This window comes from Eptesicus fuscus, chromosome 10 (assembly GCF_027574615.1).
Source record: "Eptesicus fuscus isolate TK198812 chromosome 10, DD_ASM_mEF_20220401, whole genome shotgun sequence".
Classification (NCBI taxonomy): Eukaryota; Metazoa; Chordata; class Mammalia; order Chiroptera; family Vespertilionidae; genus Eptesicus; species Eptesicus fuscus.
The window spans coordinates 34,389,357-34,405,254 of NC_072482.1; the positions used below are offsets into that span (position 1 = coordinate 34,389,357).

At 40.8% G+C, this 15,898-nt stretch overlaps 1 protein-coding gene across 5 annotated transcripts in view; it reads left to right on the top strand.

The window, feature by feature from the left end:
- Positions 1 to 15,898, top strand: part of KCNQ5 (potassium voltage-gated channel subfamily Q member 5) — a 514,131-nt gene that overhangs the window by 449,271 nt on the left and 48,962 nt on the right. For 2 of the 5 annotated variants that reach the window (XM_054722223.1, XM_054722225.1), the window contains 2 exons: positions 1,139 to 1,195; positions 4,940 to 5,160. The exons of 1 other annotated variant lie outside the window; for it this stretch is intronic. In XM_054722223.1, the coding sequence (XP_054578198.1) occupies positions 1,139 to 1,195; positions 4,940 to 5,160 (278 nt within the window). The remainder of the gene's footprint in view (positions 1 to 1,138; positions 1,196 to 4,939; positions 5,161 to 15,898) is intronic. 2 more of the 5 variants (XM_054722226.1, XM_054722227.1) reach the window with 1 other exon arrangement.

Genomic DNA, 15,898 nt, shown 5'->3' on the forward strand with positions numbered 1-15,898 from the left:
GGAGGTTCAGGGATCATCTATAAAGCTGTCTGCCTCTGTTTACCCTGTCTCCTTCTCAACCATTGTTGAATATGTGCTTCGGAGTTCAGCTGCCTTGCTCACAGTTTCTCAGGAATTAACAGAACTCTGACAGACTTCTTAGTAGACTACCTAAAGTTGCTTTAACAGGTAGTTGTGAGACTGTTATAAAGATGCATCGTCTTAAAAGTTAAAGCATAAATGATATTGTTTTATTACATTACAATACTGTGCTGCAATCCGCTGAGTGCCTTGTCCAAATGGCTCCTCCATGGCTGGCTTTATTAGGTTTTGAGGAGATGTGTGGCTCTTAGGAGAGAACTCAAGAACACTGATGCAAAGACTATGTTATATTTCTTCTGAATTTCCTTTCTTCTGTCTGCAATGGATGATCTGAATATGTTGTTAAATGCAGTAAGATTAGGCTTTTTTCCCAGGATAGTCAACTTGTGCCCTTATTGGCAAAATGTTAGATTGTTTCATTTTTTTTTTTCAAAATGGTCTCTTCTTCTGTTCACTATTATATATAGAGGGAAAGAAAACACATCATAAGACTTAAAAAAAGAAACTTTTTTCTAACAAACTAGCAACCTAGAATCCTTTCTTCTGTCATTTTGAACATGTATTCTACCTGACAATTGGTTACCTGTATTAACTATAACTGCAGGTGTTTCATACAAATCCAGAACTTATTTTTTTATTTCAAAGCAATTAATGCTACCAACTTCCTGTAAATATTTATTTTTTATAGTTCTGAAATATTTTGTTCCTCAATTATTTATACTATGTTGCACTGCTATTAATTACAAGGGTTGCTGTATTCTAAAATATCTATATTCTTATTTTCATATGTATCAGGTGCTAACACATAGATGATCATCCTTTCTGATGCCTATACCAAATCTAATTATTTCATCCTAACCATTAAGAGCACTAGATATATTTTGAGCAGCACAATTAAACTGCATAGTACTTACTCCTTAAATACGCTGTATTCTTATATCTGAAAAAGCAATATGAACACATGACTTTGTTTTTCAAAATGGAAAACAACATCCCTCAGCACTTTCCTGGTGGTAAAATGCTTAATAATGTGCTACTCTATTTCCCTCACTCCTAGTAAGTTCTGTAGTAATAAGCAGAAGCTCTTCAGAATGCACACCACACGGAAGCAGAGGTACCCAGCATCCCAGCTATTGACATGAGACTTGAGAATGCCAGCTAACCTCAGGTGCATGACCAGGTTACAGCGTCACCCTACCTGAGACCCACTCTTTCTAAGGACTTCTCGAATGGGGTTTTCAACCCGCTTGTAATTTTCCTTTTTGCCTGTTGCCTGCTTTGATACTCTCTACCCTTGGGACACGTTTGTCCTATTGGCAGGGTCCCGCGCAGTACTGGCAGTCATCCCCTTGGCGCCCCCTTGTGGTGGAACAACTGCTGAGCTGCTGCACGCACTGGATTGTTATGGCTCACTTGCCATATTGTGCCTGAGGCGAAAATTTGTAGAATGCTTATCTTATGAAGGGCTAAAACCCTAATTAAATATAACAACAACTACAGCATTCTAAGTCCAAGAGGATTACTGTGGGTTTACAGTGATGCCACACCATTCTCTGGCAGGAAATACCCACCAGTAGACTGCAGGCTAGGCGGTTTGAGTAACTTGTACATCTGCTTCCTAGAGAGGGAAGAATTCCCTTGCAGAGCAGTTGTACAGGCTCCCCTGGGCATAGTCCTCAGCCGGGAAGGTGAGACTGCATACTCAGACCTGCAGTCAATGGCCACAGCGACCCTCTGGTTACTTTCTCCAAAGAGAGACCTCTTTGCTGTCCTGGGGATAATCCTTGGCATTCTTCCAAAAAACAAGGTTACATAAATCATCCTTTATATAAAATCATGTTTATTGATCAACACACACACACACAAAACAGGGAAATAATGAAAATGTCAATGGGTCAGTGAAGAACCTATATTTTTTAATCAATGTGTGTTTTCAATAATAGCTATCTAATCAGTTTAATAGCCATCTAATCAAGATGCTCTGTTGATTTCCAAAGAGGAAATGAAGTAGGAAAACTAAAAAAACAAATGTTGCCTGGTTTAAAAGTTCTGGATTAGGATCTTATTCGTAACTTTCATACAATTATGTCAAAAGAGTGAAAATATTGCATTCTTTTCTAATTTAGTATGTTTAATATGTTGAGTTCACTTTAAAAGAGTTCTTGAGAAATTTTTAAATAGTAGACATTGGCAAATATTCATGTAATTTAGAAGGACAGAAGGAGAAATGGTAGCTAGAACTCACATCAACTTTAAGTGCTTTAAATGCTATTAAGATTCAGAGAATAATATTATTTTTACTTTCCATTTATTCTTAGAGATAATAACAAAATATTTCAAATGAGCAATTTTTTAAAATATTTTCATGGAAACAATTGTTTTTAAATATTTTGCTATTGTAAATGAGCCACTGTGGATTTGATACTTATTTGGGGTATCTTTTACTTTTTTTTAGTAATTGAGATATTTTTAAAGGAAAAATTAGATTCTATATCAAATGTTTTTTGTGATATATTTATCAGTTTCCTGTTCATTTAACTGACCTAGGAAAGCAATATATCTTGAAAGTTTAAAAAAATAATTTTATATTAACTAAAACGCAACCTTCTGTAGTAATTAGGATCAGTTTGTTCCAGAAAAGGTAATCGATTAGATCAAGTATAGTGAGAACACTTGTAATGATAGCCATGTCCACTTAAGCCACTCATTAATCTAAATCAAGGTGCAGAGGTAAGCATATGTTCCTGAACCAGATCATCATAAATTTCAATGATGGAACAGATGTGCTAACACTGAAAAGAAATTTGAAATTTTTACAAAAAAAAAAAAGCTTGAGAAGAGTAGACATTTTGGGCACTATCCCTTGAAGGATTTGTTGAAATAATTTGAAGGCTGTAAAGGACATGTAGAACCTAGCCTGAGAATAAAAAGATGCAGTTTTATGATGTTATTGTTGCTGTTATTTAATGTAATCTACCATTTAATCACACACTTGTCAAGTCCAGAAAAAAGCCAATGACTGATGGGATTGTTTTAAAGGACTCTTGAACCCACCTGACCCCATCACAAAACTGCCCAGCCTGTTCTTTGCATGTGCCGTCAGCTAGTCGTGCTGGATTTAGCTACGTCTGCGTTTCCGAGGGGAGCTGTCAGTTGCATGGTCAATTGTTATTGTTCCCAGGACTTTCTGATCACCATAGTTCATTATTTGATTTGTTTTCATGTAAACACACATAAAACGTGGTGTCTTTTTAGAATATCATTTGTTAAGCAACTAGGCATGGAAAAATAAATGTTACTGTTTCTTGTTAGCTGCAAAACACATATCCACTAAACACATTTGCTGTTGGCATGCTGCAGTTGGGGACAGTGGACGTTGCGGTAAGTGGAAAAGACCAGGCCTCCACTTCGTCTCAGATAAACCCTTTCCATGAGAACACTGCTTCACGCCCCACAAACGCTGCAGGTCTCGGCAGCTCCACGTAGCTGCTCACTGCTATGACTACCCTCCAAACCAATACCCTTCATGTCTGCAGGCCCTGGAAAGTCCTGGACCTCTTCCCTGATAACGGTCACTTTCTAATAAATAACAGCAGTTTCTAAGTGAAACAAGAACACAAACAAAATAGGTACACAAAGCTTCTTGCAGTTCATTTGACTCCCACAAGAATCCCTTAGCCGGGTCGTTACTGTTGTCTCCGTGTGACAGATGAGGACTCCAGAACCCAAGCCTCTTGGATTCCAATCTGCCCTTCCCACCACATCGCCCCACATCTCCTGATCAGGAAAACATGGAGATGCACTTGGATTTTTTTTTTAATAATTTTATTGATTTCAGAGAGGAAGGGAGAGGGAGAGAGAGAGAGAAACATCAATGATGAGAGAGAATCATTGATTGGCTGCCTTCTGCACACCCTCCACTGGCAACCCCGGGCATATGCCCTGACCAGGAATGGAACCATGACCTCGTGGTTCATAGGTCAACACTCAACCACTGAGCCATGCCGGTCGGGCAGTACTTTGGATGTTATCGTTGTTGTTAATGTTTCCTTTATCAACCTACAACAGTTCAATCCTAGCTGGCATGTAAGAACTGAATACCTGAACAAATATAATTTACCAGTAGCTGCCACAGCAAATCAATAAACCTGTTTAAGAGCAGGCAATTGTGTTAGTGAACATGACGTCTCATTCCGTTCATCAGTCATCACATTCATTATATGTTGGGGCTGTTGTACCTTGTGTGGTTTCATCTCACAAGAATGAGTGTCAGCATAAAAGAAGTGCGGTGTTTGTTGGTATGTTTAATATTACGTATGCAGTGCTATCAACTGCTATGAGATTGCATGAATTTATGGATATCGTAATCTTGCCTGGAATATAAAATGCATGCAGAATGTAGCTATATATGTATATGTAACTATCTCCCTGTTTTCCTGTAGAAATGTTTAGAAATTACAAAAAGAGATGCTCCCAAATAAAAAAAGTTAACTTTTCTATTAATCTCAAAAGTTGAGGTTAAAACTAAAATCTGTTTTAAAAGCGATGACCAAACCAGTTCTTGGTTATTTCCAGTGTAACTTGTATACAAACTACTGCCCTTGATCTCAGCTCTTTCTATGATGAATCCAGAAAGGGTGTGTATACCTGTAGTATGAGATTAACGTCAAATGAATGCAAACAGATTAAACAAAGCTCAAATTTTCAATAGGAGGAAAATATATTTCTATGCTCCTTCTTGCTGAAAACATTTTATTTACTGAAGTATATGACCATATACCATTTCATCAAATTATTTACCCACGTGGCCTGGAAGAAACTGCTTGAAATGGAATAACCGTGCCTCTGTTGTCCACAGTCAGAAGCTAAGTTTTAAGGAGCGGGTGCGCATGGCTAGCCCAAGAGGCCAGAGTATTAAGAGCAGACAAGCCTCGATAGGTGACAGGAGGTCCCCGAGCACCGACATCACAGCCGAGGGCAGCCCCACCAAAGTGCAGAAGAGCTGGAGCTTCAACGACCGAACCCGCTTCCGGCCCTCGCTGCGCCTCAAAAGTTCTCAGCCCAAACCCATGGTAGACGGTAAGCGCTGCTTTTCCATAACCATTTTTAATCTGATAGGCTACCGTGAGTGAGGTTATGAAGTAATTCATTCTCCTCCGTGCCACTTGGAGATAGAAGGAAACAACCCCCGGGAAAGAATCGCTCGTTTGTTTTATTGGAAATGTATTCCTTGCCTCGGGCAAATGTACGAAACCGACGTTTACTTTGGGAAGCAATTTGGGCAGCTGAATCTCGGTTTCAGAGAAATCCAACAAAACGTTGTTAATCCTGCACTCATACCTACAGCACGTTATCCTTTATTAGACGAGGTCTGTATCAAGATCAACGTGACTGTCCTTTTGATGTGTGTGTTCTGCCTGACGCGCAGAGGCCCAGCCTCCGAAGCAGACTCTGTGACGGCCTTGAAACCCACTGAGAAGGGTAACAGCCCCTTTTGGGACAGCAGTGAAGGTGTGCTCTCCCGTCTGCTATGCCCCGTTCGCCCTTAAATCAGAGGCCACCGCTTATCTTCCTTAGAAAGATCCCGTTGAAAGTTCCTATCTGATGATAAGTGGGATTCAAGTCCTTCTCCCAAGAGGAATTAGCCTATTTTATTTATCATACTACGTGTCAGACATTCACTTGCCAACACATTTTATCGAGTGCCACATAATTTTCGTGTTTATGAAATAAAACATTTTCTTTTTCGTTTAAGATTAGCTTGGCTGTCCTTTGAAGTGTGCCCCCTGGGATCTCTTACACTGGGCAAGGAACCAAAATCAAATGGCATCTTCCATTAATGCATGAACACTGCGAAGGCTATCAGTCCTTCTGGTCTCATTCCCTAGCATAACCTGTATTTTCCCAGGCCCCGAAAGCCCGAGGGATAAAATTAACAACCGGGGGTCATCACCTCAGTGATCTCAGGCTCCCTGCAGTGAAATCCCTCAAACCTCAGCCCATGGGTCCCTCACAGCCCATTCAGAGATCCTCGGGGACGTCCCCACTCTCAAGAGAGCAACGTGAGTCCCCTCTTCCCACTTCATTCTCCACAATCCCATGGATGCCACGCCCCCCCGCCCCCCCAGGAGAAGCCTAGCAGCTGACCCGATGTGGCCCCTCCTGGCAAGGCTTGCAGCTCCCATCCCAGCTGCAGGGTGCTGATCCTACCAGGCTTCCCTCCACCTGTCACTTTGCTAAGGTAGGAAATGCCCCTCACCAGCCCTGGACACTCCTCCATCAGGGAGTGTGCTGAGTCCCTGGCAACACAGGTTTTCAGTGTCCCCTGGTTTCCACACTCAGCTCCCTAGGAATTTGGCTGAAAGCCCATGAACAGCTGAGTCAAGAGTTACCAGTTACAGGGCTTTATGTTGCTCTCAAAATAGGCTTTCTGAATATAAATGAATGTCTCATTTCTGGAAGGCAATTTGGCAACATATATCAAGAGCCTATACATATGCCTAAGCTTGGACACACCCCACCCACCAATTCCACTTCTAGGATATAGTTGAGGCAATGAAATGATATCAGATATTAGAAGTGATGCTATAAATTCAAAATTATTGACATGGAAAGATTATCACAAAAACTAAATGATTCCATTTTGCTGTGTGTGTGTGTGTGTGTGTGTGTGTGTGTGTGTGTGTGTGTAAATTTAAGTATTTACAGTAAAGTCTGGAAAGACTGGCAATGTATGAAGTTACCTCCAAGTGGTGCAATCATAGTTATATTTTATTTCTTCATTTTGTTAACCTGTATTTCCACCAAACCCCTCTCCTTAAATTGATTTCCCCCCCAGTGGAAGGAACACCAGGTCTAATAGTGGAAGATCAGCATTCTTGAATGTAGACACGATTGTCTAATGAGGTTTAACAGTTCCTACAACAAATAGGGCTGCCTATTAGGCTTTATGGCTGCCATAACAAAGTACCACAGACTGGATGGCTTAAACCAGTGGTCGGCAAACTCATTAGTCAACAGAGCCAAATATCAACAGTGCAACAATTGAAATTTCTTTTGAGAGCTGAAAACCGACTTCTGCGCATGGGCCACGAAGTTTCAATGGCACTCTACGTGTGTGCCCGCACGTGGTATTTTGTGGAAGAGCCACACTCAAGGGGCCAAGGAGCCACATGTGGCTCGCAAGCCGCAGTTTGCCGACCACGGGCTTAAACAAAAGAAATTTATTTTTTCCCCTTCTGTAGGCTAGAAGTCTGAAATCACCTTGGCTTATAGATGGCCACCTTCTCCGTGTCTTCACTTCATCTTCCCTCTATGTCCAGATTTTCACCTTTTATGTGGACACCAGTCCTATTGGATTAGGGATCATGCAAAAGCCCTCATTTTAACCTAATTACCTCTTTAAATACCCTATCTCCAAATAGGTTGACATTCTGAGGTATTGGGGATTAAGATGCAACCTATGAATTTTGAAGGGATACAATTCTGCCCATAACAGAGCCCCAATTCACCACATCACAGCATCCCAGGGCAAGCTGGGGTGTGCCTACATCTTCAGGCCTCGCCCTGGCTTCACACTGTGCTGGAAGAATAAATTAGCCCCAATGGGTTTATACCCTTCCTAGGTGGGCTTCAAAAAGCATTCGACTGTGTGCTGTGAGGTCCTTAGGGTGAGCTGAACACATCTAAATATAAAATTTATTGACCCTGGATTCTGAATATGAAAAATGAATTTTACTTGTATGTTTGGCCAGAGGAAAAGCATTTTTCATGGACTCCAAGAGTCGGCACTATCCATCCCAGTACTTTCAGTTACTGCAAAGATGTCTCAGAGTTCAGACAGACAGAAACAGAAGTCCTACTCTACCAGATCACAAATCGGAACGGTCTCTGCCATCCATTTTCTACATCATCCCATACAAGTGCAGTTCTGTTTCGTTAGAAAGGAATTGCTTTCTCTGATTGATGTCCTGCTTGATTGGTTCTGAGTTCCCCAAGTGACAGGAGGCCTGATTGTTGTTCTGTTCAAGTAGCTTTGTTGGCTGCCCACCTGGAAAAGATCATGACTCCTGACGCCTCATTGCATCCAACAGTCCAGAATCTTTACCTCTGCCTTACCTCAAAGTTAGGTCTTGGGGAAACAGAAGTTCTCTTTTTATTCAAAAAAAAAAAACCACAACTGAAGCAGCTTTCATTGAAGTGAACTTTACTCCTGAATTATGCATTTTTATTTATAGTGCCTGTCCAGGTTTTAAGTATTTCTAAAATCCACCATTTACTCATAGAAAATAATACATAACACTATAGCCAACCCCCAAATACAAGTTGGGGAAAAAGTAGGTTGACAGTTGTGCAGATAGAAAATAATACAATAATTAACAAATAATAATCCAAGAATAAACTCTGTTTCACATACTCACAACTGTAAACCTTCTTTTACCCCACCCTGTATTCCAAATCTATTTGCTCACTCACTTCTTAGGTTCTCTTCTTCCACTTCTCTCCTTCCTTTACATAGTTTAGGCATTTCATTGCCCATTAACAGCTCTGGCAGGGTGGATGCATAGCAGAAAGAATTATGGAAATTCGGGTTGACCTTTAAGTTAATAACTAAGTTACATTTGGAAAATAATGGGCCTGTAACGGAAAGATACTATAATAGGAAAAAAAAGAAATTTAGAGTTAATCTGTAAATGTTAATAATTCCTGTGAAATCTAAAACCCTTTACTGCAGCCCTGGCCAGTTTGGCTCAGTGGATAGAGCTTTGCCCTGCAGACTGAGGGGTCCTGGGTTCGATTCCGGTAAAGGGCACATGCCCAGGTTGAAGGTTCAATCCCCAGTGGGGGGACATGCAGGAGGCAGCCAATCAATGATTCCCTCTCATCATTGATGTTTCTATCTCTCCCTCTCCTTCTCCCTCCTCTCTGAAATCAATAAAAATATATTTTAAGAAAAATAAAAATAAAACCCTTTACTGCGGATGGTATTATTTTTATAATTTAATGGCTTTTACAAAAGGTTATTAAGTATCCCATGCTGCTTTTCTTTGCTATAAATTTCTATGAAATTTATGTATTATACTTAAAAGGGCTACAATTATCTCCTAATATTCCACATTCATATGTACCAGAGAAGTGGGAAATAATAGATGTTGAAGCCAGAAATTTACAAATGGCAAAAAGGAGTTCTGGTTGGTGTGGCTCAGTTGGCTGAAGCATCGCCTTGTACACTGAAAACTTGCAGGTTCGATTCCAGGTCAGGGCATATATCCAGGTTGTGGGTTTGATCCCCGGTCTGGGCATGTATAGGAAGCTATCGATGGATGTTTCTCTTTCACATCCATGTCTCTTTCTACCTAGCTATCTATCTATCTATCTACCTTTCTCTCTTCCTCTCTCTAAAATCAATTTAAAAAAAATAAAAGCACAAATGGCAAAAATTAAGGAGTAAACTAAAAAGGATTAGTGTGGTATTGCCATAGCAAATTTATTTTGATCAATATGATATGAATAGTATTTTCAGTGTATAAATTCAATAATATGAGAGAGGAATATTTAATTAGTTAATCAATAGTAGTTAAGCCCCTTCATATAATTTTTTTAATTCGGTAGGAAATGACTATTTTAGATTCCACACGTAAGTGTGATCATGCAGTTTTTTCTTTCTGTGTTTAGCTTATTTCACTTAGCATAGTGTCCTCTAGGTTCATTCATGTTGTTGCAAATGGCAGGATGTCTTTGCTTTTTAAGAATGAATAATATTCCATTGTATAATTATACCATAATTTCATTTCACTATATATATGTATATCAATTCATCATGTTGTACAATTTAAACACACAATTTTATGTTTAAAATAAAAGAAATTAGGTAGGATAAATGATAAAACTAACATTTATTGGATCCTTCTCTGTGGCGGGCATTCTAAATGCTTTATTTCTATTATTTAATTTAATCCTTTCAATACCTCTATAAAGTGCATATATATATATATATATATATATATATACACACACACACATACTGAGTGGCCAGATTATTGTGATCTCTGAACACATAATAATCCTCAGTGTGTGTGTGTGTGTGTGTATATATATATATATATATTAGAGGCCCAGTGCATGAATTCATGCATGGGTGGGGTCTGGCCAGCCTGGCCAGGGGGAGGGGACATGGGCGGTTGGCCAGCCTGCCTGCTGGTCAAACTCCTGGTCAAGGGGACAATTTGCATATTAGCCTTTTATTATATAGGATATACATTGAGTGGCCAGGTTATTATGTGTTCAGAAATCATAATAATCTGGTCACTCAGTGTGTGTGTGTAGGGAGTCGCAGTACACACCCACACAGTCTATTTTCATAGTCCTCCTGGAGGACACGGTCTCAGATGTGCTCCCAGATGTCATATCAATTTCCCTTTAAGCATCTTTAATATCTTCTTTTTTCCTGCTACCTCCTCCCATCTGCTTTCACTCTTCCATCTTCAGTTGGTCAGATCCTCTTTCCCTATAACCATTTGACCTTGCCACTATCACATCCCATTTTTCTCCCAATCTCTGCTGCCAAATCTCTGAACTACATCACTTTCAAAGACTGCCAGAGCTACAAGATTAGGCAAATTGGAGAAATGACCTTTAGATGACCCTTCTCTGTTTTTGATAAAGTATCTGGGGAGAGACTCAGAATAGCAGCCGTGCTGGGCTGTGTCTGTTTACCCAGGGAAGGAGGCAAATAGTGAGGTCATCTGAGGCCTGTTTCAAGATGCAAAAGGTAGTATCAAGAGATGGACACCTGTCAACAACAGACGAGGAAATGGAAAGTGGCAAACTGCAAGTGAAAGGAAAACGAAGTAGCCAAAACCCCCAAGATTGAAACTAAAGGAGAGCTAGGGGAAAGTCCAGATTTGCGGTGTTACCAAGGAGGGCTATCGTGGCTGGACCCTGCTGCACCTGGAAATGCCTTTCAGAATTACGCTCCGAGTACAATCATCTTTATAGAGAAGGATAAGGAGGTAGTTTGAGGTAGCCCCACACTGCAGTGCTTAAAAAAGTCTGTCCCATTAGTATGCTGCAGGTTTTCAGAAAAGGTGATGCATAATTTTCTTTGGCTGCCTACACGTACATTTTTTAAACATCTGTCCTACAAACATGTATAACCTGCATGTTTTAACGAGTTTAACATTGTTTCCATGTAAGGGAAGTTATATCAGTTTTGCTGGGCAATTCTCAGGGCTCACGCTGGTTCTGTGGGAGGTACATCCTCACCAGATGTTAATGAGAAAGACTAGCAGGACCCTGGGTACAGATGTGTGGTGTTCACCTGATCAGAGGCCGAGTGGGTGGAAAATGTGAAATACCTTCTAATCTTGGGGGCCCCTGGAGGCTAGTTCCCTCATTCAGGCACTGCTACTATCTCTTCTGTCTTCCATGTTCCTTTCTCCCCTCAGCCAGTTAGGATGCCTTTGGTTGCAGGGCATAAAACAAGCAAATGCCAGTACCTTAAACAATAATGAAACATAAAACGAATTTCAGAGGCAGGACAGTTCCTGGCAAGGATCACCGGGGTCCGGCTTCACTTCCCTGTGATCCTCTCGTCTTCTTTGTCTCTGTCAGTCTCTGTGTCTGCCGCTCCCTCGGGACGGGAGCAACATGCCATAGCAGCTTCATGCAGCTTTTCCAGGCACAACACGTTGAAAGGCCGAAAGGGGGCCATCTTATGTTGGCATCTCTTCTCAAAGTGAGGGAAACTGTCCATTCACTTATTACTTTGCAGAATTGGGTCTCGTGCCTAAAATGGTCACTGGTGAAGAGAATGGGCGTTGGCAATCACCGGTCAGGATCTGGCACCTGAATCTGGGGCCAGACTCCCCTGAAGCACATGGGTCCAGGTAGGGGCTGGAACTGAGTAGATTTGAGGATTCGTGTTCAGAGATTGGATGTTGGGAAAGCAGCCTCTAGTAATGTCTGATACAGCCAAGAAATATTTTCTGTTTTGTGGTGCAAGTGAGGAGGAAGAATGCCCTTAAACATGTTTTCTCCCAAGTATTCTGTCTACATGTCCTTTCTGCTCCTCTAAGTGGCTATGCTTTTTAAACATAAAGCCAGATTTAGAATTCCTTTTTTTCTGCATTCTTTTGCCACATAATTTTCATGAGACAATGAGCACAGACTGGCCTAACTCTTTGAATTTCAAAAGGAAAAAGTGGGCGAAGGAAGATCCAGGGAAAAATAAATGAGTTCGCATTTAGATAATATAATCCCTCCTGACATACAGTCAGCCGTACGCCCCCCGCCAGGGGGAATGGGTGCCGTTGTCTTCACCAGCCCCAAGATGCCTCATTCCTCACGCTGCTTGCCTTGAGGACTCCTTCTTCCCTTTCAGGCTAATGATTACTATAACTTGGTCTCCCTTAAAAATAACGAAAGAGGCCCTGGCAGGGTAGCTCAGTTGGTTAGAGCATCATCCTGATACACCAAGGTTTCGCTTTGTTCCCCCAGTCAGGGCACATGCAATAAACAGTCAATGAATGCATAAATAAGTGGAACAACAAATCCAGCTCCTCTCTCTCTCTCTCTCTCTCTCTCTCTCTCTCTCTCTCTCTCTCTCTCTCTCTCTCTCATCAATTAAAAAAAAAACTTTTTAAAAGAGTAGAAATGCACAGCATGAGCTGCTGGAACCCTTAACTTTTCTGGAAGATAGTAAGTCCATCCCTTTCCTCTCCTCCTTAACCTCTGCCTTCTGGGTCCACCGGTCTCCTAAAGCTCTTGTTTGAGATTATCAGTCTAAGATCGACCAGAATAGCGACAAAAAGGAAGCAGTTTAGTGTAGTGGTTTTGACAATTAGCCTGAACTAACAGACTCCTTTACCAACAATGGGACATTTTCTTCCGAGCAGCATAAATCACAAGCTAAGAACATGTTATACTTGACTACCTTACCCATATGGGCCTTCATCTCATACCTGGCCTCTTTGACACTGATTTTCCAGTGGCCTCTACTTTCCTCGTGTGTTTCTAAGTCTCCCCACTTGACATCTTTGTTTTGGTGTTTGCCCAAAATGCCAAGCACTACACTGCACTTTTTCCTGATTTTCCATGTAGATGGCACACACACACAGAACCCTCTCATTCCCCCTGGTAACCACCACATTGTTGTCTGTATCTATGAATTGTTGTTTGTTGCTTTCAGTTTTTTATCCCACATATGAGCGAAACTTAAGTTTCTTGACTTTTTCCACCTGACTTATTTCATTTAGAAATAAGATTCAAAAGATCTATCCATGTTGTCACAAGTGGATGTATTTCATCTTTTCTTATGGCTGAGTAGTATTCCGTTGTATATCTGTACCACATCTTCTTACTCCAATCATCCATCTAAGGACACTTTGGTTGTCTCCATGTGTTGGCCACCATGAATGATGCTGCAATAAACATAGGGGTGTATTTATCTTTGCAAATAAATGCTTCCAAATTGTTCAGTAGATACCCAGGAGATGGGTTGCTGTGTCGTATGATAACCCCATGACAGAAATAATTCTTTTTAAAGCAGCATTAGATTAGGGACTCAGTTTACCCTGTTTGTGCATATTCTTGGCAGGGGATCTCTGACTGAGGAGCATGCTCCTCTGTGAGCTCTCTCTATAACAAAGCCTGAGGGTTGTTTTTTTTCATGGTAGAACTGAAAGATTTATTGAGGTAACTCTGGAAATTAACACTCTGCGGCTCACTCTATACCACTTAATTGTTAGCATTATTCTATGCAAAAGCCTACAGAGCTTATTCAGTAGGATTCTGAAACACACTTCCAGTTCTTTACTAAAGAATTGGTGAAAACCATTACCTGTAGGAATTTTCTGAATTCTGGTCCAAAGGTTTCTTTGTCTTTTAGTTATCCAGGTTCCTCACTTATTCGGTCAGTCATTTCTTCATTCAAAGACACACCCTAGTCCTCTCCTGTATGCTCTATACTGTTCCTATCTCCCTAAGATCTGCTCTGTGTTCCAAGGTTCTTATTATTGGTATTGGTTGGAGGGGAGAGAAGAGACCTGTCAATCTCTGGTTATGGACTCTAAGTGACTAAGTGTTTATTGTATTTCTGGTAAGGTTTGTTTTTTCCAATACTTTCTTTGTGAAAAGTTTGTTCCTAGTTTTTAATTACTGGAGAAATGTATTTCTATTTTGATTGGACTGGAGTTTCCCCTGGCTTTCTTTTCTAATCCAAGTACTTTGTATTTCTGCCCAGATTTTTCTAGGTTCTGCCCCAATAATTTTTGTCACCCTACAGTGGTAAGAAAAATTATATTTTGTTTCCATTGGTGGGAAAAATAGCTTTCTACTTAAGATATGAGCTATAAATGGATTCCATGTCCTCCCTTTAAGCAGAATCTAAACTGCCAAATGACCTCTGAGTACAACCCTAAGCCATACCTTTCTGATTTCCACAGACCCAGGATTTATTGAGAAACCCAGGGGTGTAAACAGGAACTCTGAATTCTGTTTCACCAGCACAGGAAAGGGTGCGTGTGCATGTGTATATTGGTGCTTTAAAATAAGTTAGAATGTTATATTAGTTATCTACTGTTACATAAAAATTTGCATCAAATTTGGCAATTTAAAATAATAGACAATTGTTGTCTTACCACTTCTGTGGTCAGGAATCCAGCAACTTGGCTGGTGGTTCTGGCTCAGTCTTTCATGGGTTGCAGTCAAGCTCTCTCTGGGCACAAAGTCATCTCAAGGCTCACCTGGCGGGGAGATTCATTTCCAAGCTCACTCAAGCATTTGCTGGCAGGTCTCATCTCCTCACTATATCAGCAACTGTATATACATGCCTGAGTATCCTCATGACATGCACCTGACAAAGAGAAAGAGTACACACTTGAGAGAGAGAAAGAGAGAGAGAGAGAGCCCAAGACAGGCTGCAACCTTTTATAGCCTAACCTCAGAAGTGACATACTATCACTTCCTCCACGTGCTAGTGGGCACACAGACCAGCTCTGGTACAATGTAGAGGGGACTGTACAAAGGAGTGAGTACCAGGAGATATAGGTATCATTGGGGACTACCTTAGTGGCTGACTACCACAAATGCTTTTAAATTGGGTTCATCTTTCAAGTGGCAGTATTTTACTTTGCCAAAACCCCAACCATCAGCTCCCATCCTTTTCAAACTTTTCCTTTACCTGCCTGCCTCTAAAGGCATTTGGGTTTGTGACCTCTAGTCTAACCATATTATGTCCAGTTTTCTCTGTATTACTAGTATATATAATTCACACCTTCAACCTTGATCACATTAGAACTAGACAATTATATTATTCTATTCTTAGTGCAGCCTTTCAAAAATGATATTTTAAAAAAATATTGAGCATTTGATTAGTGTGACAAAATTAAAAAAAAAAATGAGAGAGCAGGAAACCAGCTAGTCAGTAGCAAAACCAAAGTGTTCCAGCCGCTACCCCAGCACTCCATTTTTTAGCACATGCGGCCCGTCTTCAGCTGCTTCAAGAGGATAAAGAGATGTTCTTGGTCACTACAAAGGGCAGTACCAGAACCAACGGTGCAGTACCAGTTTTTAGCTCAATATCATGACAGTCTAGAGACTCCATGCCAATGGAATGGAGTCCACCATTGGAAGCTTTCAAACCAAACTTGGATGGTCAACATTCAGGAATTTCTAGGCCCTTAAAGAGATCAAGCCAGACAACCTTAAGAAATTTTCTTCCAAACCCGAGTTTCTGAAACTACTCTTCTGGCTCTTCCTTAATTGTTACCTCTTATCCTCCATGGGAATTCCAAACTGAAATGTGGAAGAAGGAGGG